Genomic DNA, 27,444 nt, shown 5'->3' with positions numbered 1-27,444 from the left:
TGACCCTGCAGTGACCGTGGGAGGAAACACAGGGGACATCATCATCATCTTCATCATCACTCTGACGAAGTCGGCGGTGCGCGTTCTCATCGCAGCACGGTGCCGCGTCCTTGTTTCCAGCCAGCCATCGGTGCAGACGCGCGGCTGTCCTGAAGCTACTTCAGTGCACAGAAAACCTCCAAAAGGATGTCCGGTATCACGGGCAATGCGGATTGCGACGACTGTAAATTCCCCGTCCATGTGGCCAACAGCACCGACCTACACGCGCACTCCACCATGGATGCCGACGACGAACTTCTGAGATACATCTGGACGGAGTACTTACACCCCAAGGAGTACGAGTGGGTTCTGATCGTGGCTTATATCATTGTGTTCTTCGTCTCACTGATCGGAAACTCTCTTGGTAAGTGGGTTTATTTAGAACTAAACGCACGCACTCTCTCCATTCATGCGTAACAAGTCTTGTAAAATCTGTTGGTTGCACTTTTTACACAACTTGTTGAAAAAAATTGCTTTTTGTTACTTTAAAAAAATCAAGTGTAAACCCAGAGAGGTGTCAAATCTTAAGGTTTCCTGTAAGGTGACAATCTCAGCTGCGCAGCTGGTGATGGAGAGGCGTCTGTAAGTCACGGAGCGCATCACTCAGTGCGGCAAAGTACAGCTCAAAACCATCAGATAAGGTGTGCTGAAAGGCAGCCTTAAAAAAAAATCACTTTTTTTTTCCAGCAGCATAACTAATAAGCTTTTAGTAAGATTTATGCACGAGTTTGACAAAATAATACATTTTTTTTATTCTTAAATCTCCCTACATTGCGTTTTTTTTTTGTGCTTCTGGGGAACCAATAAATCTTGAGTCATGCTCAATTTTCCTGTGAGCAGAATCGATTCAGTCATTTAACTCTGTGGTCAATGTTAAATATTAGATAAGACATTTTGCTCCTCAGTTCCGTTTTGTGTCCCTGTGGAAATCTTCCTGTTAAAGCTCTGTTGTCACAGTCACAGATCTGCAGTTTGAGTGTTTGAGCTCTGACTCCAGAGGGTTGTTTTATGAGCTCATGTTGTTCACATTATTTAGGGTTTCTGCCTTTTTTTCCCCCTTCTTTAGCTATTTATTTCTTTGAGTAACAAGGGGCCTTGGCATGAAGCTTCACATCACCCCTCTGTCTGATCTCTCTGTTTGCAGAGATGTAGAGCAGACATCAGAGTTGCTCTTCATCTTTCACAGCTGAAGCTGTGATCCATGGTAAAAATATTTTAAATAAGAGCTCCAAGAAGTAAAGTAGCTTAAATTATTATTTTTAAGAATTTACAGTACCTCTAAGAAAGATCAATGAAAAAATCTTCAAGGAAACATTATTTTGTCCTTCTAATGATAAATTATAGCATGTTAAAAAACAGAAAAATGAACTTTTCAGGTAGTTTTCTTTCTTGTGAATGAAGAGGAAGATGCTAAGAGTCATTTAAATCCAAATGAAACCTCTTTCAAGCTTTCTTTTGCATCAAAAGACTTTGTAGACAGCTTCAAAGATATATATTTTCATTACATCATGCAGAACTGACCTCTGTCCATATCAGACTGTATTTCCAACAGGTTGTGCATGTAATGATCAGATAAAATAAGAAAGGCATGCACAAGCGGGAATTGCAGCTATCAGATACTATCAATCCATCTAACCAACCATGAAGCGTTTCAATATCTCTGCGAAGAAAAGCATTTCAGCTTTAAAGCAAGGTTTAACCTGTTATACCAAGTGCTTTTAGTTATAGAGAAAAACCTTTGTCCAGAACATTTATGAATGAGCTGCAGCGTCAGACGTTTTATAAACTAACTCAGTTTGACAACGATTCCGAATAGTATGGAGCATTTGATTATCTGTCCGACAGAACACAAGGTGTTTCAAGACATTTCATCAGGACACCCGAGTCGTTTTGGAGCTGACAAAATGTCATTGTAATTGTCTCCTGTCAGCGAGGAAGCACAGCTAAAAACTACTGGTTGTGACAAACAGCAGGGCTTTTAAAACAAACCTGTCGTCTGTCAGTGTCAGTTTATTGCAACAAAATTCTTCTGGAGGTCATTTAAATTCCACAACAAAGATGTCACTGAATTTCTTAAAGTTATTCAGCCACAGTCTCACTCCATGGTTTGCATGAACTTATTCCAGTTTATACAAAGATTAAGCAAAATAATATGACCACTTTGTCTGATGTTGGTATAATATGTGTTCCTCTGTTTTGGACTTCGGATTTTCTTGTTTAGCAGTATTTTCAGTATTAATTTCTGTGTTTTTCTAACTTGCCTGTAAAGTCTGCAGGCATCTGTAATCATCTCACCTGTTCTCACTTCCCAATTATCCATTCCAGTAGATATCTGCATCATGGTTTTACTCAAGAGTTTCAGGTCTTTGTACGAAAATCCCGCTCTTACTCAGGCCTGGCGGTTTTATTTTTATTTTTATTGCCTTTGCCTTTTTTGTTGTTTTTATAAAGTAAACACAGATTTTGAATTTAATACTGACCTCCACTTTTTTCTCCCCCTTTTATCATTACTATGGAGCCATGCTATTTGAGTTCATGCAGGATTTGGTTTTGCAATGTTTTGCTGAAACAAGCAAACCCTTCCATCCAAAACAGTGTTTTCAGTTACTCTAAAACCTTTTTATGGAGTTCAGAACAATTGGAGTGTACACAAATGTGCAGTTGCTTGTATGTTGTGCAAAATACACACCACCACTGTTATACATGCTGGTGCTTTAAGCGTGCGATGATAAGAAACCAGACTGTCCCTCTTCCCCAGTGTGGAGGATGCAGCCTGCATAATTTTCACAAAAAAAAAATTCAAAACTTTCATCCTTAGGGTAATTTTCCACTTCACCTCAGGAAGGCAGCTGCAGTGTTGGTTATATTTCTATACAGTCTTTTTTGCATGGGAAAGATTTTGTGAATCTAGCTACAAAGTATGTACCATATAAGTACCATGTTCAACAGCCATTCAGTTTTGATCATGAGCCTCGTGTCATGTTCAAAATTCTGTCTATTCTTTGAATGTTTCAATGTTATGAATTTAAGAAAGTCACAATTTTATGTTGAAAGATGCTGTTCTTTGTGTTTGTCCATTCCCCCATGCATCATCATCATCTTCTCTGAATAGAAAATAAAACTTATGTTTTTCTATTAGTAGTGTTGTTTCCCAAGGTATTTAAAGTCTCTTTAAAGGTATGTGTTCATTTTATAATGAGGTCCAAAGTGTTCAGTGTTTGTATTCTCTGCTGAGCTATGGACCAAGTTGCACCATGTGAAGTTAAACTAAATATTTCATCAGAATATGTAAAACTGCTTTTGTTATATTCAAAAGCTTCTATCAATTCCTAACAGTTGCTTCCTTAAGTCTGCCATGATTTAAACAGCTATTAAATGAATGTCCGTTTAAAATAGGTCCCTTGTGGCTCTAATAGACCTACTGTTCTTTTCTGTAGCTGCACTGCACCAAACAGCCTAAAAGAAAGACACAGCCTTGTAAATTTAATAGCACTTTTAGCAGCTAACAAGCCAGCTTTTTTTTTTTCAAAGGTGCATAGCAGCAGCCTCAATTATATCAATCAGAAACCAGCTCTACTTTGTCATTATCTAAATACTGGACTAAAACACACAAGCAAAAAAAGCTTTGGTTTTGGGAAGACCACTTTAATGGTTCCATTAAATGTTTTAAATGAGTATTTATCTTCTAATGAAAGGGTCCCCAAGAGTTGGACAGTTGTCTGGATCCACACTCAAATAATGTTTTATTTGAACCCAATTGGATTGTTAGATTTCAATTATAAGTAAAAATATTGTATATTTGTATATATATATATATATATATATATATATATATATATAATATTGTCATATTTCTAATATAAATCACTGTAGAAACATTAAAATACACATAAAAAGTTTCCCAACTTTTCCACCAATTAACTGCAATTCATTAGGCAACACAGCTTTTCTATAATTTTTAGTTATTTCTTCAAGGCAATACAGCATTTGCAGTAGTTCATTTTAGGCAGTACAGATTTTCTATCATTTAGGGTAAAACATTTTAGGTGTTGCAGTTTTTCCCACATTTACAATAATTTATTTTAGGCGGAACAGCTTTTCTACAATTTAAAGTATTCATTTTAGGCAGTGCAGCTTTTGTGTATTTATTTTACTTTATATTAGGTGGTGCAGCTTTTCTAGCATTTAAAGTATTCATTTTAGGTGTTGCAGCTTTTATAGCATTTATGATAATTCATTTTAGGTGACCCAACATTCACGGAAATCCCCCCGTCGGGTCTGCATTTTCTCTCAGCAGAGAGAAGCTGTCAGCTCACAGGGAGGTACAGGCTTGAAAAGACAATCTGGTGAGTAAAGAAAACTAGTGCAGCTGTCACTTAAAGAAAATTGAAAAACATATATTCTGGACCTTTGCTAGAGAAAATTTTCTTTAGGCGGACCTTGCTGAATTTTAATTGAAGACCACTGTTCTAATGCAATGTCACACCTCATACATGACACACACTGATGTTTGCAAATTGTGAAAACAAACAAAGGTGAAGCATAAACAATGTACTATTTTTAGGGGAAATCTTTTTTTGTCCAGAACAAATTCTTTGTAAGTTTCTTATAGGAATCCAGGCTCTTTCAGTCTTTAAAGCTATTTACACACGTTCCCCTCAGAGTGAATCCTTATGAGTGCAGATTAAAACAATCTTTTTTTTCAATGCTTTAAGTGTTACTTGTTAGTCTACTTATTAGTGCAGTGAGATATAAGCTGCATAAAAAATGCCTACCCATAAAGTCATTAAATGTACATCCTTGTTCTCAGTATGTGCTTCTACAACCCAAGGAAAGTTAAATGAGATGAATGGCAAATGGGAAATGAGTTGATTTTATTCCAACATTTACAATGTTAGACTTGTTAACTTGTTCCCTTCTTGGTGTAACTGTAATGAGCAGCCAACAAACTGTCCAATGTCAGTGTGTCTAACTCACAAAATTTAATAAAAGTAAAGTCTCAGCCTACAGTAGGCTTAATTAGCATCAGTGTCTGCCACGGTTAATGACAAAGATGAAAGGAAGTCAATAGCGTTGCCTTTTTGGCCGTTGGCTGCCAATTATAAAGTGCAAATGGTTCATTTTGCTAATGTTTCACAGAATTTAATCAATATAGTAAGAGGTCAAAGTAGTGTTAACACACAAACACATACATACCATTACATCCTGCAATGGTTTATTTATGTCATGATCCAGTTTTTTGTATTCTGAGTATTTTTAGTCATTTGTTATTGTTTCCTGGTTACTGATTTTTTATTTATTTATTATTGTTTTACTTGTGTTCCCCTGCTCATTATTTCCATCAGCTTCCCTCACTCCAGCTCCATCTCATAACACAGCTGCCCCTCACCTGTCAATCAGCTCACCTGTTACTCATCTGTAAATGACCCTCCCAGGTTTCTTACAGTTTTCGGGGTTCTTTACTTAATTGTCAGATCTTACTGTTTACATCCTTGTTTGCCACACTTGAGGCCTGCTCTGTTTATTTCTCAGGCTGTTGTTTTTTGAGTGCTCAGGTTTGTATTTTGTGAAGTTTTGCTGCCTTGTCTGCCTCTGTAAAGTTTTATGCCCTTATGTCTTTTTTTGGGGGGTCCTCACCACAAACATCAAATCCCAACATTTTATGCAGATTTCTTCAGGTAAAGGAGCCTGGTTTCTTTGCCACCACATGACATAGTTTTTTAGGAAAGCAAAGGTGGTAATTTTAATGTACAAATAGAAATAAGCCACATCTTAATCATGAGTTTGCTCATGTGTCATTATTTGTTCTGTGGCAGGCAAACAAAGCTTTTTCTAACAGCTATTGAACTTCAGCTCATGGCAGCTACATATCTTTTGGGTTTTATTTGACTGAGAAATGTTATTCATTTAATTGTGAAAAAAGCTCAAGGGGTCTTGATTTAGACATTTATATGTGTTTCTATGGGTGACAGCTAAATGGGATTTTCACTTCTCCCAGTTAACCAATTAGCAATTTAGACCTATGAATCCCTAAACTCTATAGTGGCAACATTAAATAGATTTTACCAAAAACATTAGGTGGAAAGCATCAGAAGATATTAATTCAAATATGAGTATTGCTGCAAAGAAGCTTCAAATAAAAAAAAAATCCTTCTCACAGAAATACAGTTTCTGCAAACAATATCAGTGTCACTTTAATATCCAGCCAAATGTTACTAATAGTCACGATTTGTTCTTCAGTTTCAGTGATAATTTTTACAGTATTATTTGCACAATACAAACTGCTAAATGTCTTTAATTATTTACAAACATACTTTAGTCTGAAATGTGGTTGTAATTAAAATAGGAATGCTTGAGTAAATAAAAATATGTGAGGTTGCGGAGTCCTTTTATTCTTTATTTCAAATGAATGTGTAAAATTTGAAAGAGAAAACATCAAATGAGTTTCTGAGATATCACATTTAAGAGAATAGACCAGACAGAAAACCTGAAAGCATGCTCCAGGCTACAGCTGTTGTCAGTGAGGAGGTATAAAAATAATTTCCTAGATTTTGCAAAGTTTACTTTTTTCTATGTGTGTTTTTCAACATGTTGGATCTGGTTAACTCTGTCATGATTTATTTTTGGTTTAAAATCAAACAGCATTCTTAAATTGACATTCTGCAGAAGAAGTCAAAATGCAGTTATGGCAATGACTCATGTTTCTTCACACATATTCTGCCTCCGGCAGCAGCATGTTGCTCCACTGGCTTGACAGTTTGTTCACAACAGGATGTGCAACAGCTGGTTCCTCCTCTGATTATTGTTGCATTTGACTTTTGTGTTTTCTGAAATTATCTCTGCTGAGGTCTGTATATTTAGGAAAGCTTTTTGGTAGACTGAACAAATACCTTGTTTTTTGTGCATGTGAGGGTTTTGCATTTTTTATAATATGGAAATTATGTTGGTTTCAAAAGTGAACATGCACACAAATAATTCCCAAAGACACAAACTAAACCTAGAGCTGAAATTTTAGAATTTAAAAGGATAAGACTTTCCTTCCATCAAAAAGTACAAAGCTCTATTAGATGTTAAGTCCAATTATTTGGAACAAATTTTGGAATAAGCAGATACACACAGGAGGATATTATGTTGAAATAAACAAGTGATATGTGTAAAATAAACCAGAGTGTTGTACCCAGATATGATTCAGTGGGTTTGGTTTCATGTTAAAAAAATTGGTATGTTACTCTTAGTAATGAGAAGGAAATTTTTTTGTCATTTCCAGAGTTCAGCATATTTAACAGGGAGCAGTACTTATCACATCTGATGGTCCAGAGTGCTGATGACACTTACTGTTTGAGTAAATCTTTGTGGCTCTCTATGGCACTGTGGTACTGGCATTTGGCTTTTTCTTTTGCTCCAGCTGACAGCAGTCAAAGGAGCTAAGTTTCCAATGCTTTCAAACCACTTCCATCTTTGAGCTTATTGTTGAGCTCAGTGCACCAGAGGTTTCTGAGCTGCATGCGAAGATGTGAACACATTTAGCTGGAATACTGAGTCACAGAAGTTGCCATGGAGTCTGGCTTCAGTCAAAACAGATGCACAGCATTCTCTAACTTTGTGCAGGGTGTTCGTGTGTGTAATTGCAACCCATAGATAATCCATCTTATTTTCCAAAGACTAAGTGTTGATGAGAGAAACCAGTGGTAAAGTTGATTTGTGCAGGCTACCTGCTCTTTTGTCCAATTTACTTCTCCTAGCCTACTGCTTTTTGTGCGTCCTCACCCGGTCAGTTGGCTGCCTCCTCTGCAGTTTGCTGCTCCCTAACAAGAAGTGTATCTTTTTTCACAGACTGTTCAAAGTTGACTTTTATTTCCAACAACAGCTCCCTGTTGTGTCTAAGCATAGGTCGACAAAAGCTTTTTGTCCAGAGAAAAAGAGACTGCTGCAGCTTTTCGTTCCACCTTTTTTAAGCGTGTAATCCTATAAAATATAGATCATCTTAACAATTTCTGTAGTAAATCCATTGCTAAATAATAGAATACATTGATGTGAAAGTAAACCACAAGCAATGCATACTTTGAATACAAGTGAACAAGACTGAAGCCTACCAGCACGGGGAGGTCAACCCAAATACAGGGAACTGGGGGGGGTAAATTACTGCCACGCCCGACTCTCCAACCGGAGGCTCCAGGAAAACTCTAAATCCAAGCAATTTGAATTAACCAGCAGCAATTTCAGATCTTACAGAAAAAAAAACCCATTACTTACTGATGATAAAGTTACAACCACTGCAAGCCAACCAAGCGACCTTCTCCCTGAAGTGTGATCAAATACCAGCATCAAGCAAACAGGTGAGAGCATCCCTTTTATACTCCAGACCCATTAGGAGGTAATTAGGTACCAGGTGTCCTCAATCCTAGGGGCAGGCTTCATCCTGCCACAATAGGAAGTCTTGTTGCTGTCTCTTTATATGGAGGATAACATTTATTTTCACATCAGAAAATTGTGTGCTACAAATCAAAGTCTGCAGACTAGTCGTTGAGTTCACACAAAATAGTCTTTTTTTTTGTTTTCAGAGACACACACAATCACAAGTATGCAAAGAAATACACCTTCCAAGCCAACATGCTAGGTTTATTGTGGTTGCATAATGCCTTTTTTTTCTTTTCATCATAGCGTTAACTAAAGGTTTAATCTCTTAAATGTTGTGTCTTTGTTTTAGAGGTTGTTAAATGATGGAACAGACGTAATATAGCTGCTGACAGATCAGTCAGCCGTCACATACTGACAGAGAAAGTCACACAATTGACTCTTTTCATAAATCCTGACACCACATGTCAGTTTTCTGAAGCAGCGATGACCAAGTTCATTATTGGTAACACTGTGGTATAAAAAGAAATAAGCTTACATACAGATGAGGCAGAGCAGCAGCAGCAACTCTCCCCCTGGTTACAAAATACAGTCTTCATCTCTGTCACTGAAATAACGCCCTCTTAGCTGTCTCTTCAAACAATTTTTATCACCACCTCCATAAAAGGTATTTGATTGTGTCTCTGTGTGTGTATTTTTTTGTATGTCTGTTAGCAAAATACCTCATGAACCATTGGACAGATGTTAATGAAATTCTCAGAAAGTAATCCCTGAATATACAATGAAACGAATTAACTTTCCAGAGTCAACCCAATTAAAGGTGGCCACCACAGCTAAATGACCAATAGCAAATACAAAAAAATAAAAAAAATACCATAACTCAGTTGTTTTTACAGGTATTGAGATAAAATTTGGCGTGGGAGAAGCTGTGAGTCATTCCTAACATGCACTTTTAACAGATCACACAAGATCTTTGTTTAAAGCTTTGGCATGTAAATTGGCCAGTGATAGGCATTTCTTCAAGGAGTACCATTGATGAATAGACTGTAAATGAAGAAATGTGTTTAAGCCTGTTCCATCCATAGATCCATTCTCTCGATATAGAACTTTATATTTTAGGGTCCCAGAGTGTTGGACCTCTGTTAGACTATTACAGTTATCATCTGGTGAGGAGCAGAGGCTGCTGGGAGACAGACAACAATCCAGGCTCGGATTCACCCACAATCTAACTAATCTATACTGCTGCTGGATGTTACTTAACCTTATCCAAGAGGCCAGATGGTGTAAAAATGAAGCAAATTATTTGAAAAAGAACACTTTTTGTTGTTGCTTCACTGGCGGAGGAAAGAACGCTGAATACAAGCCCTGTTTCCAAGTTTGCTTGTCTGTGTAAAAACATAATTATGGTAAAAATGTTATTTTATCATTGCTTAACACTGTCTGAATCAAAATGGCTCTGAAACTCTACATCAGATTTGTTGCAAATAAATGATTCAAACACAAGAATTCTATGCAGTACATTTAGGTTCATGTCTTGACCAAAAGTACATGCTGAACTGTTTATTTTACTTTTCTTATCATGTTTTTATTGCCTACCATTGTAAAAGGTATAGCGATTATGTAATTGCATGTGTATGTTAGTTGAACTATTCTTTAGCAGAAGAATTTCATGAACCACTGGATGTGTTTAAATGAAACTCTCAAAAAGTAATAATTGAATACACATTTACAATTGATTAACTTCTAGAGTCAACCTGATTCAAGATGGCTGACCTGAGCAAATGGACCTTAGCAAACAGAAAATTTGTATAACGTAGTCATTTTTACAGGAATTTAGCTAAACATTTGTGTGGTAGTAGTTGAGAGTCATTCCCAACACACATGCTATGAGCACTAACAAATTCATGACATCTTTGTTTAAAACTTTGTCATGAAAGTGTGGTGGGCGCCATGCAGTTCTTCATTGAATGTAACTTTAATTTATTTGTCAGTTTTTAGTCTCAGTCAAGTAAAAAATATTTTGGCAATAAAGTACACCTTGGGTTAAAATGAACCCTGTCTCAACCCTACAACATGTTAGAAAGCCTTTTTTTAAAACATCAAGTTGTGTTGGCAAACTTTTCCAATGTTCTGTCTCCCTTTGAAAAGACTTCAACAGCATGATTGGTCAATTCAATGCTGGAGCAACATTAACTATTGTGTTGCAGGAAGCACACAGACATGATATCACATTGTGCAAAAAGAAATCAGTCCCTGACCAAACTGTGGTTCAGTCACTGTTGGTACAAATAGAGCTGGGAGTTTGGTTGTCCACGCTGATTTAGCAATCATCAAAAGAAAGATTTGGATTTGTGAATGGGAACGCAAAAAAGATATCCGCTGTGCGGTCAGTGTGTATGGTGAGTAGTGAAAATAAAATTGCGGTTGGTTAAGAAACACTATCTACAATCTAGCTAGCCAAACTGATGGGAATGGATTTGGTAAACAAATCATGTTGAAATGCAAGTGAAAACCAAAAACAATCCAGCTAAACAGACATGTTTCTACAGGTAAGTTTTCGATAAAATCAAATTAGTGGACTAAGAGGGACAAATCCAGACTTCCTGTTTGTATGAAATTGAACTTTGTTAGTACTAGTACTAACTTGGTTAGTGATGCAGCTGACCAACCAAAGGAAAACAGATCTGGGTAACCTTTTAAACTGGGTCCCAAAGCAAACTGAGACCAGGTAATTATGACATTTAGAGTTAGAATTTCTCTTCCACTCAAGCCAGAAAACACAACCTCTTGAAGATAGACAGATTGGCTAGGTGTTTATATTAATATTATTATTAAAGAGAAAAAAATGCACCTTTGTGCTAAAACACTTTCAGTTTGGGCTGTGTCTCTGATTGCAAAAACAGTTTGAATAAAATGACTGACTGGTTTCTTTCTATAGGCAAAATATAATTTTATGTGTAATGGCTTGCAGTGATCCACCAGGGTCATTAAAACAGAGTAAAATTATTTGAATGATAAGAATCTGGGTGTCCACAGGCCATTACCTCAGTTAAAGATAATTTTTCTAAAGCACCTATTGTTGCTGGGGTTATAAAACCAATTTTTCATTGATACCCTGTGTCAGTTTTTCATTTCCCATTTTTTGTAGTATAGATGTCATAAGTCTCAACTTCTTCCTGATTTGAATTTGGTGGTGAGAAAGAATGATTGATATAGAGGCCTAGGAATCCTTGAAGGAACAATAAGTGAGACGATAGGAAAGATGAAATACTTAATTGAAAAGCAGGACGGGATTTTCTTTGGCTTCTTGCCTCAGAGGTAAACAGTTGATGTATGAGAGAAAATGATTTTAATGAAAGCTCCTGCATGGTTAAAAGGGAGGAATTAAAAAAATAAACATCTCTGAAGTACTGTAACATACTCACTTTTATTGCCTTTGGCAAATAAGTATGACCTATTCAGTTGTATCATTTTTTCTTGTCCTTGAGTCTGACACTTTTCTAAGTCTCAGCACAGAAACTTAATAACATTTTAAACATTAAAACTGTACAGTTTTGACTTTGACATGGCAGTGATGAGTAAAAATATAGTTATTACATGTATTGCACATGAGTGATGGCTTGTGATGAATTAAGGGCTGCTCAGTTTTTCTTTCCCATTATACAACCTGTGCCTGTAGGTGTGAGAGTGCAGAGTTGTCTGTCTCTTTGTATTAGCTCTGTGATGACTGTTCAGTGTACCTGAGGTCAGCTATGATAAAAGTCCAGGTCCTGATGAAATAATGGAAAGGGGACTTTGATCAGGAGCTTATGTCATTGATCAAAAGCTCCCTGAAACAGATTTTTAATCAGTGTTTTGCTGTATTTGAAGTCTAGTTTATTGCTAGTTTGTTGCTAAATGGCAAGATCCACTAATGTATAGTTTTGTGCAGCAAATTAAATTAATAGAATACCTTTTTTTTTAAATCAAATTTTGTCCTTTGTCTGAAATGTCCTTGCGGTTTAATGCAGTTCTGTAAAAACCTTTTGAATAATCAGAAATAAAATGTTTTTGATTTAATCTTTGAATGTTTTATTATTATTTAAAATGGGACACAGTGAATGGACTTAGCACTGAGAGGGACTTTACTGAAGAGCTGAATGATAGCAGAACAAGGAGGAGACAGCAGGGATCAGTCCAACCACCATCACATGATTTCTAAGACATGGATGCAAATACAAGGGCGGTGGTTTTAATCCTGGGCCCTATTTGCTCTCTTTTATCAACAAACAAAGCAGAGACAAGTTGATATAAACTGACATTTTACCCATTGAACCCACCTCTGAAAAACTTGAAACCCTCTTTTTTTTTTACTGAAACACATTTTACTCTCATCTCTTCTCCGTGAACCTTCTTAGACACAAAATAGCTTTTTACGCTTGATAACATTTGATTTGAAATTATTTTAATGAACAGCAGGTGTGCTGCAACAGCAAATTCGCCTCGGTTTGAAGGGCAATAAATCCTTTTTGTCGTATTATGGCAGGCATTTGTTTGAGGCTGTCAGTGACTGTTTATAAAGACTTTTAATGAAAAAGATTGATTTAAAACTGGACTGGAGCACATAGGATTAATAAGTCATCCATGGCTCAGAGTTTTAACATGTGACATATGTTTCTGACCCCATTTAGCTCCCCTGGTTCAGCACCTATGTTAGTGCTTAATTGCTCCTTGCTCCTTTGTGTGTTCAGACCTTCTGGGTTAAACGCTTAAATACCTGAGTTGGACTCAAGTCAGCTGCATCTGTGCTGTTTCCTTGTTTCTGAAGCTCTCAAGAGATGCAATTAAATGATTCACTTCTTTTTCAAGTAGCTTTTAAAAGATTGCACACACTTTGTGACAGAGCCTGTAATCTCTCTGTGTATGTAGGAGCAAAGGAAGCTTCCTCCAACGGAAACAAAGGAAACCATTACAGCGTACACTGACTGTTGACATAAAGCAGATCAAACACGATTAAACAGAGACTGCTTCCTTTAGACAAGCAAAAACTTTTTTTTAGTAATATGAGGATATAATGCAAATTTGATGACTGAATAAAAACAAATAGTGCCATCTCATTCAAAGCCCTGAAGCTGCACAAAGTTCAGTCACAGTCTATACTTTACTCTTTATGTAATTCAGTACACATCTGCAGGTTTTTAGATACGTTTTACCTCTGTGATACCTCTATATACACAGGCCTATAAGGTTATGGACATTCTGTGAACACATACCTCTATATTGTAAAGCATGCAGTCAACATATGGTGATTTCATCATTGGCAGATCAACCACACAAATTAAAGTGACATCAAAACAGTCTTGACTGTCTGTAAAAAATAAAAATGAAATTTTTCTTGCCACGAGAGATAATCTAAGGTTTTATTCCTCATTCTTTTAAGTTAGGAGCATAGCATTTTAATAAGAATCTTATCGCCTGGGTCTGTGTGTGTGTGTATGTTCGAGTGTCTGTCTGTTAGCAAAATATCTCATGAACCACTGGATGTATTTTAATGAAACTTTCAGAAAGTAATCAGTGGATGTACATCTACAACTCATTCACTTTTGTAGTCAACCCAATTCAATATGGCTGCCTCAGATAATCATTAGCCAACACAAATGTGACTATAACTCATTTAGTTCTACAAATAAAATTTGATGCAGTAGTAGCTGAAAGTCGTTCACAACACATACTCTGAGTGTGACATCTCACAATATTGCATGAGGTTGAGCAAACCATTTTTTCAAGGTTTGACTAAAATGGTTATAACTGGTTAGATAACTGAGCTAAGTCTAAAACTCTGGCATGAAAGGTGGCGGGCAATACGCAGTCCTTTCATTTCAGCAGGATAATGTCTGCATAAAGAACAAAAACAACAGCATGACTAATTTTACCTCTTGTTATAGCAATGACAATATAAGCATCGGAATTGAAAAAAATATCTCAAATAAATCTAATTATTCAACAACAAATTCAAGCAAAAAGAACTACAGTTTGTAGAAGTCTTTAATTGATAGCTTTTTAATTAGTTTTTAAATTGAATGCACTTAATATGATGCTTTTCTGATCCTTTTATTCACTTAAAGTGCATTCATGCATGCTATTTGTGATAGTTGCATTTCTTGAGTGCATTTCCCTGACATACATATAATTACACATCACTGAGCATCTTGAGCATAATGTGGTGTTTTAAATCTGTCCAGCTGACACTTTATCATGCATACTCCCTTAAGTAGTTGGAAATTTAAGCATTGACCTTCGAGCTTCTCCTCCTGAGCAGCAGCAGCTCAAAATTAACATACATAATGACCAATCAAAAAAGAAGAAGAAAGTAGCCACTGGTTTGCTTCTCCTGAATCTCAAGATCTAAAGCACTTGTTTTGTGCACTTGCATCACATACTGAGGATGTTCAAATGCCTCACAACATATGCTGAGCAAGTTGCAGCCAATCTTCAGGCTTACTTGGGGTTCCAGAAAAGATAAGATTCTTAAGTTTTGTGAGTTTGGTTATTTCTATGTATTTCAAGCTCATCCTTGAACATTAAGTTCAAACATCTGACTCATAACACACACCATGCAAAGTTAAACAAACCCACCGTACTTTACAGCTCCTTAGACACATTTTTTAAACAATGTGAGAATTCCATTGCTTGAATTGCAAAAATGAAAAGACTCCTTGCAGCCCGTCTTCAATAGATTTGATGGATTTTATCTTTTATGACTGGTTTCTTTAAGATGGTACAAGTTTTGTGAAAGGGTATGGGATATGTTTATGTTGAAGCTTTGCTCAGTAGAAAAAAAACATTTCCCATTCTAACTTACAGTAACTGGTAGTATAAAACAAATCAGAGCTGTTTGAACATAGACTCAAATATCATGATTGGCATTTTTCATTTTTGAGTGACTTTGAGTTTTAATGTAAGTTGGATAAATCAATCATATCATTGCATGTTTAAAGCAATAATCAGTTTTGCTCAGAATGACATGTTTATTTTATGTTTTGCTCTGTTTTGATTTTGCACATAATCCAGTCACAGTCTAGACTTTCCTTCCTCTTTAAGTATTCCCCTGCAGGTTTGAAGTATAACGTTGTAATAACACTAAACAGATGAGCCAGGAGCACTGAAAACACAGAGGATCAAATTAAAATTCCCACCAAACAGCCTTCACTGTGTTAAGGGGAAACTATTTTTAATTAAAGTGTCACAGACTTGACCTCAAGTCAACATAGAGCAGTTTTATGGTGGTGCCAACTGCACAAGTAACAAAATACAAAAGTACCTGCTTGAACATATTTATCAGTTTTAGTAGAATATATAATGGCAGTTGTGATATAAGTAAGGGAATTACAAGTTCTGTCCAATGATAATACAATCATGTTGCTTCACATTTCCAAGCACAAGGAGTTGTTGTTTCACTCAGAAGTCTTTTTTTTTCATCTATATCACATATTAAAAATTAATGTTACTTTCTCTACCTCTGAAAAACCACATCACCTTTTGGGTCAAAACAAATTTTATAAAAATACCCAAGACAAAATAGAAAAAGGAATAGTATCATGCATAGACCTTGCTGAAAGGCATTTTGTACAGCAACTATATATAAACAAAAAAAACTAATAAATAATTTTTGCATTCTTTTGTACTTCTTCAAAGAAAGAGGGACAATAAAAAGAAATTTGTTGCTTCAAGGCAGAGAGGTTATATTGGTTAAACGGTGATAGACGGCATCCTATTGTACCTCTGTGGTAATCACTTCATTACAATGCAGTTACTTTGCTGTAAGTTCACACCAGACACAGAATCAAAACAGTGTCTTGGTAACAGAGAAAGTGATGTCAGAAAAACATTAGACTGTTACTGTGTTTCCCAAACTTTTTGAACCACAAAATAACAACAACTTGGTACACCAGTTATGCGGCTGAAACATAAACATTAATACACCAAATAAAAATGGCATAATGACTACAATAACAGCTTCAAACAAACATAATGCTGTTGCTGCCATGAAAGGTAGTTAATAACATACATGATTACTTCTGTGTGTATGTTTGTCTGTCTGTTAGCATAATATCTAATGAACCACCAGATACATTTTTAATGGGCGGCAGTGGCTCAGGAGGTAGGGGTTTGTCTTGTAATTGGAGGGTTGCTGGTTCAAGCCCCCGCTCCAGCTGTCTCAGCCGTTGTGTCCTTGGGCAAGACACTTCACCCGCCTTGCCTGCTGGTGGTGGTCAGAGGGCTTGGTGGCGCCGGTGTGATGGCAGCCTCACTTCTGTGAGCCCGCCCCAGGGCAGCTGTGGCTACAATGTAGCTTACCGCCATCAGTGTGTGAATGGGTGAATGATTGTAGTGTAAAGCGCTTTGGGGTCCTTGGACTAGATAAAGCGCTATATAAGTGCAAGCCATTAATCAAACCTTTACAAAGTAATCATTGGATGTACATCTAGAACTGATCAACCTTTGGAGTCAACTTAATTCAAGATGGCTGCAACAGCTAATTGACCATAAGAAACACAAATTAGCTATAATTCAGTCATTTTTACAGATATTAAGCTAAGATTAGGTGTGGTGGTAGCTGCAGAGATTTTCTATTGCTGTTATATTATCAAACAGCTCATAAGTTGTGTTTACAGTCAGACAGAATGAAGAAATATTTTCACCCAAAAAGGGGTAGGAACAGTATTATGGTCTAATTACCAGGACGTGTGGCTTTGAACAACTATGTTTAATTAAATGCATGGGTAACTAGTCTTCACATGTTCTCTGATGCATTCACTGAACATGTATGATAAGAATGTAGTCTATATAAATGTTTGTGTGAATAAATGAGTGTGGTTTTCAGGTGTTCAACAAGAAACTCACAGCAATAATGCTGTTCTTTTACCCATCTGAACAAGTTGGGATATGTTTAGTAAAAATATTGCTAGACTAACAAGTGAGGCTGTATTCCATCAAGTCCAGGTCTCACCTTTTGCTGCCATTGTTTTTGTCACACTCTATCGACACACACAGTCCTGTAATGCCCTGGCTGCCAGTAATATACAATATAGATGAAACTTTGGCTCCATTTGTCAAACATTTCATTCTTCTCTCAGACCACACAGTGCTCACCTGCTGCATATTTCAAGGTCATGCAGGGTGACTTGGAAAGGCTCTGCTTTGGGTTTGTTGTGAAAAAACTTGAAAAAAAATCCCACTGGGATAAACTCAGCAAGGTGCACAAAAGTTCAAAGTGCAATTTGTTTACTCCAAAAACAACTTCAGCTGAAGGAGAATAAATAAAGACTAACTGGAGCTGAAAAGTGCAATTAGAAATTTGGGATTGTGGGTCAAGTTCAAGTTTTTATCTAATGCACACTTTTGGTTCATAACAGGTTAAACAGGTGCAGGAATAAAAAACAAAATAAAACCAAAAACATAAATTAAAAACATCAAAATAAAAAGTATTTACTTTTTTTGTTACCCTTTTAATTAGAATAAATCAGAGCCTGTATGATAAGATGTTAAAATGTATAAGCCCACGCATCCATAACTTTTTATCTATGAAACAAAACAAGGGTTATGCATTTTTATCAAAATAAAATGTAGGTTTCTGCAGCTTGCCTAAATTTTTCTACATTACTGTGCAAAAGTCTTACATCATTTCTCATTAATTTACACTGTGCTTCCAAGGAGCCAGTCATTTTTGCAATTTTTTAAAGTGGTCTTGAGCAGAAAGCCTGAACAAATAACCTGAGCAACTATGGATCAACAGCACTTTAAAAGATTATAAGAAAGTCTGGTTCTTTGGAAGACTGATGGGATGCAGTTTAAAAGTTCAAAACTTTAGCAATGTACTGCTTGTCCTTTATCTATTTCAGAAAAATGCTAGTACTGTATATAAATATTTTAGTGCATCAACATACTTTTGTGTCATTTTGAAAAGCACATAAGAACACTTTCACAAACTTTGCTTTTTTAAGTCGATGAAACGTCTCTTGATATCTTTTTTATTGATGAATATTTTGCAGCTTGAACAAGTAAGTAAACTGGAATGCAATAAAATTTTAATTTCAACTCTGTGATTGACAGCAAGCCTTCATGTCAGTGGTACACATTAAATTTGCTCTGCTGGTTAAATATTTGCTTTTCTCAAGTCGTGGAACCATCTTTGACTGTGCATCTCTGTCTCAGTTTGTTTTGCAGTGTGGAAGAATCGTCACATGCGCACGGTGACCAACTACTTCATAGTGAACCTTTCTTTCGCGGATGTGATGGTCACCATCATCTGCCTGCCTGCGAGCCTTGTGGTCGACATCACAGAGACGTGGTTCTTTGGGAAAACTCTTTGCAAAGTTGTCCCTTATCTTCAGGTAACAAAATAACTGAGCTGTGTTTTCAAAGTAGCGTAGAAGAAAAACTGATCAATACCAGTTCACTTGGAAAATGTGTATGAAAGCTCTACATCTTTATTAGCAGCTACTTCAGAGGTCTTTATGCTCACATTGACCTCCAAAAACACTGTTTATGTTTGTGTCCTTCATACGATGGCTGTTATCATAAATTCCTCCTGATGCTCTTTACAACATAAGAGGACCTCAATTGAACTGGCAAAGAATTTTATGATATTTTCATAGGTTTCCAAAGCTGTGTCGTTTTTTTCATTTTACAGATCTGTAATACCTTGAATATGTTCAAAGCAGGGTGCAGCAGAAGTGACATATACTGCAAATCATAATTATTTTTTTAAGACTTATAATTTAGAATTTATCTAATGTCAAGTCAAGTAGCTAAAGGGAATTATAGTGCATTGCATGTCTTATTTCTGTTGCACCTTTCCCAACAACTCCTTTCATTTCCTTTAAACTACAATCATTCAGGCAAACCTATACCTGGGACAACTGGGTCTTGAGTACCAAGCCCTGCATTGTGCTAGAGTGTCCCTGCATAGGCACAGTTCCCATCACTGCTCCTGATCTACATATACAGTAGGTGTATGAGTGAGGATATAACATATACAGAGAGTGTAAAACAAATAACAGAAAGCAGTGAGTGGGTTTGTATGAAAAAGGTAGATAAGAAACCTTTGCTCTTTGCAGAACCTTGGTGAGGTCACAAAGGCTTCATAAAAGTATGAACCATTTACATTTAAGATAATCATTCATTCACTTTTATTTGTTCAGTGTTTCTGGAAGGATGGGGGATGCGGAAATGGTTAATGTCCTGACCCCAAGTGAATTATCTTGACATCCAAAGAAGAACAGAAAACAGAAAAAAAACACCAACGTCTCTCATTACTGTTGAACTTTCTCACCTCTTTTGAGTCAAATAAATGAAGTACATTTATCAAAAATTGGCGAGTGTGTAATCTGTTGAGAAAGTGAAGAGCACTTTGAAAATTAAAATAATTGAAGTGCTATAAAGTAGTAAAAGGCTCTGAGAAGCTTCTTTTATTTTCCCCAGACAACAATTTCCTCAGATTTTCAAGCCAACTCAGTGAATTAACAGAAAACAGAGACTCTGGGGACAGTAAACTAAAGACTGGAACAGCTTTCTGAGAAAACTGCTTCACTTGCTGCCTAACTGCACAAGAACAAAAGGAAGTTTTCACAAACTACAGAATATATTTAAATTCTTGTTTAGCGACAGCTATGCTTGTCTTCTTTCAGGCCTAAAGCTTTTCGTGGGCAAAGATAGAAAAATATGTGGCCATATGTGGCCTTGTATATGATATAATTTTTATTCTACTAAATTTAACAACTGATCTATGTACAGAACATTCATTTGAGTCCAGATTTTGACTGTTTTCTGCCATTTTGGGACCCCTACACAGAAAACTGTGTGATGGTTTTCCCCCTTTCTGCTGTTGCAAGACTATTTCTTCTGCTCATTTGTATACCTTTTTAAATTAATCTTTTCGATTAGCCAGTAAATATGGTTTAGTATGCACGTGGCATCCTAATATTAGACTTCTTAAAAGAACTGAGCTGAACATTTATTTCCCACAGGAAGTGAACACAGGTTTTAAACTTCCATATGAAATTAGTATGACAATTCGGAACTGAATGCACTCATTGAAATTCAGCAACAGACCTTATATTGGTCCAATTTCCCCAAGTGCTTTATACACCATGGCAGCTGTGTAATTTAGATAGTGGTGAGTGTAGTTTGTCCTCCATCAAGAGGAAAAGAAAGGATGTGGAGAAGAGGGGTGTTGATCCCCACGACTTCACTATCAGACTGACTTAACCCAGAAAATATGGGCTCAGGCGCCCTCGCATGTAAGACTTTGAAGTACTAAGAGATCATTTGAAACTATTATTTGGTAATTACGACTCTGATGTATACATATGTGCTTGATTTCAGTAAATGTTCAAGTCAGTAATTGTATTATGTAGAATAAAAAGTGCAGATATTCAGATTTAGTCTTGAAATGAAAAAGTGTAAATTAGATAAAATAAAAATAGGGCATTGATGTGCTGAAGAATCAACCTTTTCTCCACAGGACTGATCAGAACCAGTTTTTGTTTGGGCTTTTCAGTGTTGTTTCACCCCCCCCTGCCCTCCACTGGAACCTGTTTTATTAGTGACCAAAAAAAACTGTCTTTGTCAAAAAGAGTCTGATGTTTTGTTGAATTTTCCTCCTATGTTACTACTGTCTTTCAACTCACCAAAATAAATTATGTCAAGTTTAAGTGATTTTCTTGTGTATCACTGTTGCAAACAAAAATGTCATCTATTTTTCAGTTTCTGATTTTTTTTCTTCCTTTTTTCTGCAGACCATCTCTGTGTCTGTGTCAGTTCTAACACTGAGCTGCATTGCCCAGGATCGTTGGTATGCTATCTGTCACCCCCTAATGTTCAAGAGCACAGCCAAGAGGGCTCGCAAGAGCATTGTTGCCATCTGGGTGGTGTCGTGCATCATCATGATCCCTCAGGCCATTGTGATGGAGTGCAGCAGCCTGCTGCCCGAACTTACAAACAAGACCAGCCTGTTCACAGTGTGTGACGAACACTGGGGAGGTCAGTTCTGACAAATCCCCCCTAATCATCTGAAAACATTTTGTAGTTTTTCAATTTTTGCCAAAGGCACAGGTTGACTTGAAAGACTAACAATTTGGCAAAGAAAAGACCAACTACAGTCACATTTGTCCTGTTTTCTTGAGTGTTTTCAAATGAGTACAATATGATGTGTATAACTCCTAACCAAAAAAATAAAATACAAAAGATGATGGTTTTTGGTGTTTATGAGGTGAGCCAATCAGGTTTCATCTGTCATTAAATTGCTCAAAGAAAAACTACTTTTTAAACCTGTTCTATGCCTGCAGGCAGTCTATGAAACACAGAATGTTTTACAATTGTAATTAATAAAAGAAAAGTGACACATGCCAAAACAGTACCAGACAAATGTTCTTTTTAAATGATTTCACAGTAAAGTGGGAAATAAAGCACTTTAACTGTGAAACAAGTAGGTAACAAGCTGATAATGAATGGTCCTTAATCAAAATACATTACTAATACAGGTGTCACTATAAATTTGTCCTGCTCAGCAAACTGTTCTGAGTTAATGCTTAATTAATTTTGAAGTATTCATTATTCTATTTCACCAGTTATACACACCGTTTTGTGAATTAATAGTTTCCCTTCACACTGAACAGTGAACCTGGAGGTCTGATCTCCAGACAGTCAATTATAAACCCTACAATCCTCAGTTCAGAGCAATTCAAGAGCCATTCATTATTAATCAATAATAATCAGCTTCTTTCTGACTCAGTTATCTCCACTTCCTCAGTGACTGGGCACAGAGTTGTGTACTTATATTGCCTGATCTTTTCACAGCTGAGATCTACCCAAAAGTGTACCACACTGGGTTCTTCATCGTCACATACTTTGCTCCATTGTGTCTCATGGTCCTGGCGTACATTCAGATCTGCCACAAGCTGTGGTGTCAACAGGTGTGCATTTCATTTCTTTTTTGTTAAATAATGATTCATCAAATGTTTGAACTATATAAAGAAAAATTATTGTACTTTTAAGATATGAAATGTTAAAAAAAACACAAATTATGGAGAAGTCGTTGGATTGCAAAAAACATATGGAATAATAATAATAGTAAACAAGAATAAAACAGAAAAACTGGTGTAAATGATAAGTCAGCATTCACATAATTAAGAGGGATAAGAGCAAACTGTAACCTCCCCTAAAAAGTTGAGAATTTATTCTTGGAATTTTGATTAAAAGCAGCACAATTGCTGCAGCTAAAACCATTAAAGAAAGATACAAAAATAAATAAATAAATAAAACCCCTGAGTGTGTGAGAATGAATCATCCTTAGGAGAAAATTACAGCTGCTCTATTTAAGAAATGTGTTGCAGTTGTTTTCTTATCACACTTCAGAAAATTTATTGCTCGTTTTCAATTGTCACACTTACAGTGTTAATTTGTTTTCAAGTCAGAAAAGAAATGAAATCTGACAACACAGCTCCAACAAGCAATCAGACAAGCAGCATCTGAAATCTGATAAGAATGACCTTCTTTTTAATTTTGCATAGATTTTACTGAAAGGTATTTAAGCTTAACTGCAGTTTATTAAGGTATCAAGTGCAAACCTTCACACTTTCATGAATTTCATTTAATTCTATTATCTAAACAATGAAGTTCATGAGTAAAATAGTTAAAATGATTTCTAGACTTTGAAAGACTGGAAAGAGAAGATCTTATGAGTATTTTTGTCTATTTTATGTGAACCGATGTTACCATAATGTGCCCAGATAAGGAGTTAATCATCTTCATAATACTGAAAATCCATAGCCAGACCTGAAATTGCCTTGCTAAGCCCCAAATCCTGCTGTGTAGTTGGTCCCTGTTCTCCCAAAGCTGTGTGTAAACATTATTCTTGCCGTGAAGCAAGAGTCCTCTGGCTTCTCGTGCTTGACACATGCATATGTTTAATCAACAGATTCCTGGAAGCACATCAGTGATTCAGAGGAAGTGGAGGACTCTCCGGTGCTCAGCTCAGACTTCAGGACCGGGAGAACCTGTTCGGGTCAGGACCAGCACGGTTTGTGCTGAGATCAAACAGGTCCGAGCCAGGCGTAAAACAGCTCGCATGCTGATGGTGGTGCTCTTTGTGTTTGCTCTGTGCTACTTACCAATCAGCGTGCTCAATGTCATGAAAAGGTAATAATGCCTTGAGCTTCTTTGTTTACAGGATCCAAAGCCAGAAAACAAACACTGCAGAAACAGCACTTGTGCAGTAGATCAGGACTTATATTTAAGCTTCTCGCCTATCTTAGTGGTTGAAGCAGTTTATTTGAAGCTCTGTTTTTCAGTGCATGTAAAGGTAGATTTTACCCGATTTCATCACTTTTTCCTCCAGAGTCTTCGGGACTTTCAAGAATACAAACGACCGAGAAACAGTGTACGCATGGTTCACGTTCTCACACTGGCTCATATATGCCAACAGTGCAGCAAATCCTATCATCTATAATTTCCTGAGTGGTGAGTTTAAAAGCCCTTCTTTCTTTTTCCCTTGCACTTTCATTCATAAATAACAAGAAGTAAGCTCATTACTGCCCTCTAGTGAAACGTTTGGCATCAACAGAGCCCCTATTTTAGAATATATTATTAATCTTTCAAAGTAAATTTATCAAATTTACTTTGAATTGTGGCCCTCAATATGACAGAGACAAGTTATCTGTTAATTACTACATGGAAAGCAGCAGAATGCATTTTTCTAACCTAAAGTTTAAAAACATTCTTACATGCAACAGCATTTCTGATTCATATTGAAAGTTTAAACATTGATTTCAGACTTCTTTAATTTCCCAGGGAAGTTCCGTGAAGAGTTCAAATCGGCCTTTTCTTGCAGCTGCTGTGGTCAACGGAAAAACCAACAAAACAGGATGAGGGCCAGAGCGAACACGGACAGCCGAAAGTCCCTGTCGACTCAAGTGAATAATGTGGACAACCTGTCACGGTTATCCGATCAGATTGTGTAGTCGTTCAATCCAGGTTCTTCTGGTGAAAGGACACAGGGATAGTTAGGGAAGAAATGTGGAATATGTAATTTACACAAAGGACTTTTCAAGAGAATGTTTATTTTCAAGGTCACAAGAAAATTTAAACTTCTAGCTAACTGATTAGTCCCTCATTTCAGTCACAATCCCTGCTAAATGAATTTAAAAAGTCTATTTCTTGTAAATGACACATCATGGATGGATGCTTGGTGTTTAATGTTTCATATGTATTTTAATATGCCAAGATTTATTCTTCTATTCTATGACAAACTATTTTGATTGTATATGAAAGCCTTTACTTATGTTTTTCATGTGTTCACAAATATTCTGTTTAAATTCCTGTTTATGTGTGATGAAGTGCAGTAAAAGTATAAAAGTTGCTTTTTTCACTTGACAAGATTGAACATCTCCAAAGTGAACATGTTGGCTTTCTTGTGTCTCATCATGATGGAAATTAGTCATCAGTCACAGAATAAATTTTAGCAGACCAAAAAATATTAGTTTCAGGACTATCTTGTTTTATTATTTTATAATAGATGAAAGTAGTTGAACAAATGAACAAAGAAACTGGGGACGTCTAAGTGGAACTGGCAAGTGTTTTTTAAAATATATTTTTAATGAATATTTTAAAACTAAGATCCAGGGAAAGTGAATGGGTGTGAAAAATAGGACATTTTTCAAAAGAATAAAACAAATTTTTTAAATGATTAACGTGAGCTAAGATACTTTGTTTTGGGGGAAATAAAGGTTTTAAACAAATTAAATAATGAAAACGTACCTTAGGAGAAATAATTCTATTTTTAATGGATTCTTCAAATAGCCGTGTGTTGTCATATTGTCTTATTTGCTAATCCAATTTATTATAATCTTATTGACATCTGAAAAAAATCCAAATTTTGTGGAACTCCTGACAGAGAAAGAGAAACAAACACAACAATAATTACAATAAAACAAAAACTTTGTAAGGTTTAGTTTTTAGAAAGTGTTAATACGAGACATAAACAAAAACACTGATTTTGCAGTTTATGATTATTTCATACAGAGTTTGAGATTATGTATTTGAAAAATGTTTGTGAATATCTTGAACTCATCTTCCATTGCTGTCCTTTCTTAAATCAATATTTTTCTCTACTCAAATGTTGATCATGAAATGTAAATATCAGGAAATAAAAGCACTTTTGAATGTATTTCTTCTTATGAGTCATTAAAGGAACAAATTGCAAAGTCATGAGAACCAGACAAAAAACTTATAAACTTAATTTGCAAAACATTTTGTTCATATTGATGATTAGTTTGTTCTCAATTAAAAACTGTAAGTAGAACTTGTGGGTGGATGCCACCTGCCACATGTTTGTTTACCTATGCAAAGAGCTAAAGTGACTGAAAATAGGTAAAACGTTAAACTTACTGGCTATATGTGTTTACCTACACAGACTACAACCGGTTTGTGTAGGGAACAGACCTTGTTTACAATGAAACAGGACCTGCATTTCAGGATTACATTCAATATATCTGGACAACCTTTTCCAACTGCACCATTTGATATACTTCAGGTTAACTTATTTTTAAGTTTGAGTTCATACTTTGCAATGAGTACCTTTAACTTGTTTTACTGTAATATTACAATGAAAATGCACATTTTTTTCCCGTAAAATAATGACTGACATGCAGAATGTGTTTTTCTATTCCAGATTACACATCAAATCATGATAAAAAGCTGTCTCTTACAGGAAAGGCCTTTATTGTTCACTTTTTTAATGTCATGGGTCAAAGGCCTTACTTTAGAAGTATGTTTGTTGACAATGAAACAGTTTCAATCTGAATGTTGATTCAAGTTTTTAGGTTTAAATGTTACTCTGAAGCAAAAGAGAAGATGCACAATTTATTTATTTTGTTTGCTTAATCACAAAATCACTGATTCTTTAATTTGACAATGTGCAGCATGTGGTCTTTGTGCTGTCAAAAATCAACGCAGCTTCTGAGCATTATTATAAACCAAAACAAGCTTTTTTCTCCAAAAAAAGATTTTTTTATGTTAATAAAGCAGACAGATGGTAAATGAACACATTGCACTGCGGTGATTGTCCCCAGAGAAGTGTTCAACATAGTTACCTATAAGACCTGATGTGAAACTATACAATACATCAGGTACTTAATGAGGAAATCATAACTAGTGCAGCAAATGCACCTAAGTAATAATCAATTCAATCACTGCTCTCGCTAAAACATAGGGACAAAAATGACATGAATCATTTGACAGTTAAACAAAAAAACGAAATCAGAAATAGAAGATCACATGCAGACAAGTCATGTCGCAATCATAGAGAACAAAGAAAAAAATTAACCTCAAAAGGCCGGTTTGATTTCTGTTCAGTGGTTGTGGCTCAACCCGTGCTGCTCATCTGCTCTTTAACCTGAACTGAACTGAATTTGGGAACCTTGTAGACTTTAAATATTCAAAATTATCAGTATTGTTCTGGATTCTTACTTGGTTTTTGATGTTATTGCTTTAAATTTTGACTTGAATGTGAATCTTTACCCCCCTGACGCCCTCAAAAGAGAGCGAGAGAGACAAAGAGAGGTAGAGAAGCCCTTGTAACTTTGGGTCAATTTGACTCGAAGGCCACGGGAGGGTTACCGTTCTTTATGGGGTTGAAAGCCCAGTTTTCTGCAGATTCTGTTTGTTTCAGACTGTTTATATTGTTTTAATGTCTGCCTGTTCTTTGTACTGTGTTATATAAAATGTGATTCTGTATTTTCTGTGTTTTATGAGTTTTCACTTGACCTGTATTTAATTTTACTTGTCTTGATTGTGCAACAGTTTGATCACTTTTGTCATTTTTTACGTGCTTGATGAATAAATTAGTTTGGCTTTGTGTAACGTTTCTCTGAACATTAGTCAGTGATGTTAACCAGGTTTAGTATTTTCATCTCTGCAGCTAATCCTGCCTGTTTAATCTATATAAACTATATTGTCATTGCAATTTTTTTAGAGCACTGTAATAATTATTTTTCCTTCAATGTTGTAGGT

General features: G+C 36.0%; 1 protein-coding gene across 1 annotated transcript; it reads left to right on the top strand.

The window, feature by feature from the left end:
• On the top strand, window positions 1-27,400 carry hcrtr2 (hypocretin (orexin) receptor 2). Its single transcript, XM_017412898.3, has 7 exons — window positions 1-403; window positions 18,589-18,767; window positions 21,174-21,417; window positions 22,234-22,349; window positions 23,354-23,574; window positions 23,774-23,895; window positions 24,226-27,400. The coding sequence occupies exons 1-7, from the start codon at window positions 187-189 to the stop codon at window positions 24,393-24,395; spliced, it is 1,269 nt and encodes a 422-aa protein (XP_017268387.1). The 5' UTR covers window positions 1-186; the 3' UTR covers window positions 24,396-27,400.
• Window positions 27,401-27,444: the final 44 nt, after the last annotated feature.

The sequence above is a fragment of the Kryptolebias marmoratus genome, linkage group LG22 (assembly GCF_001649575.2).
Source record: "Kryptolebias marmoratus isolate JLee-2015 linkage group LG22, ASM164957v2, whole genome shotgun sequence".
In the NCBI taxonomy this organism is placed as follows: domain Eukaryota; kingdom Metazoa; phylum Chordata; class Actinopteri; order Cyprinodontiformes; family Rivulidae; genus Kryptolebias; species Kryptolebias marmoratus.
Note: the sequence above shows the minus strand (reverse complement) of the source record. Positions and strands in the feature narration are given on the sequence as shown.

Excerpts from the sequence above, each read along its gene's own strand:
- hcrtr2 (XM_017412898.3), top strand. The coding sequence starts at position 187 with ATGTCCGGTATCACGGGCAATGCGGATTGCGACGACTGTAAATTCCCC. Across the intron at positions 21,418-22,233 it reads GTGTGACGAACACTGGGGAG|CTGAGATCTACCCAAAAGTG; the intron begins GTCAGTTCTGAC and ends ATCTTTTCACAG. Across the intron at positions 22,350-23,353 it reads ACAAGCTGTGGTGTCAACAG|ATTCCTGGAAGCACATCAGT; the intron begins GTGTGCATTTCA and ends TTTAATCAACAG.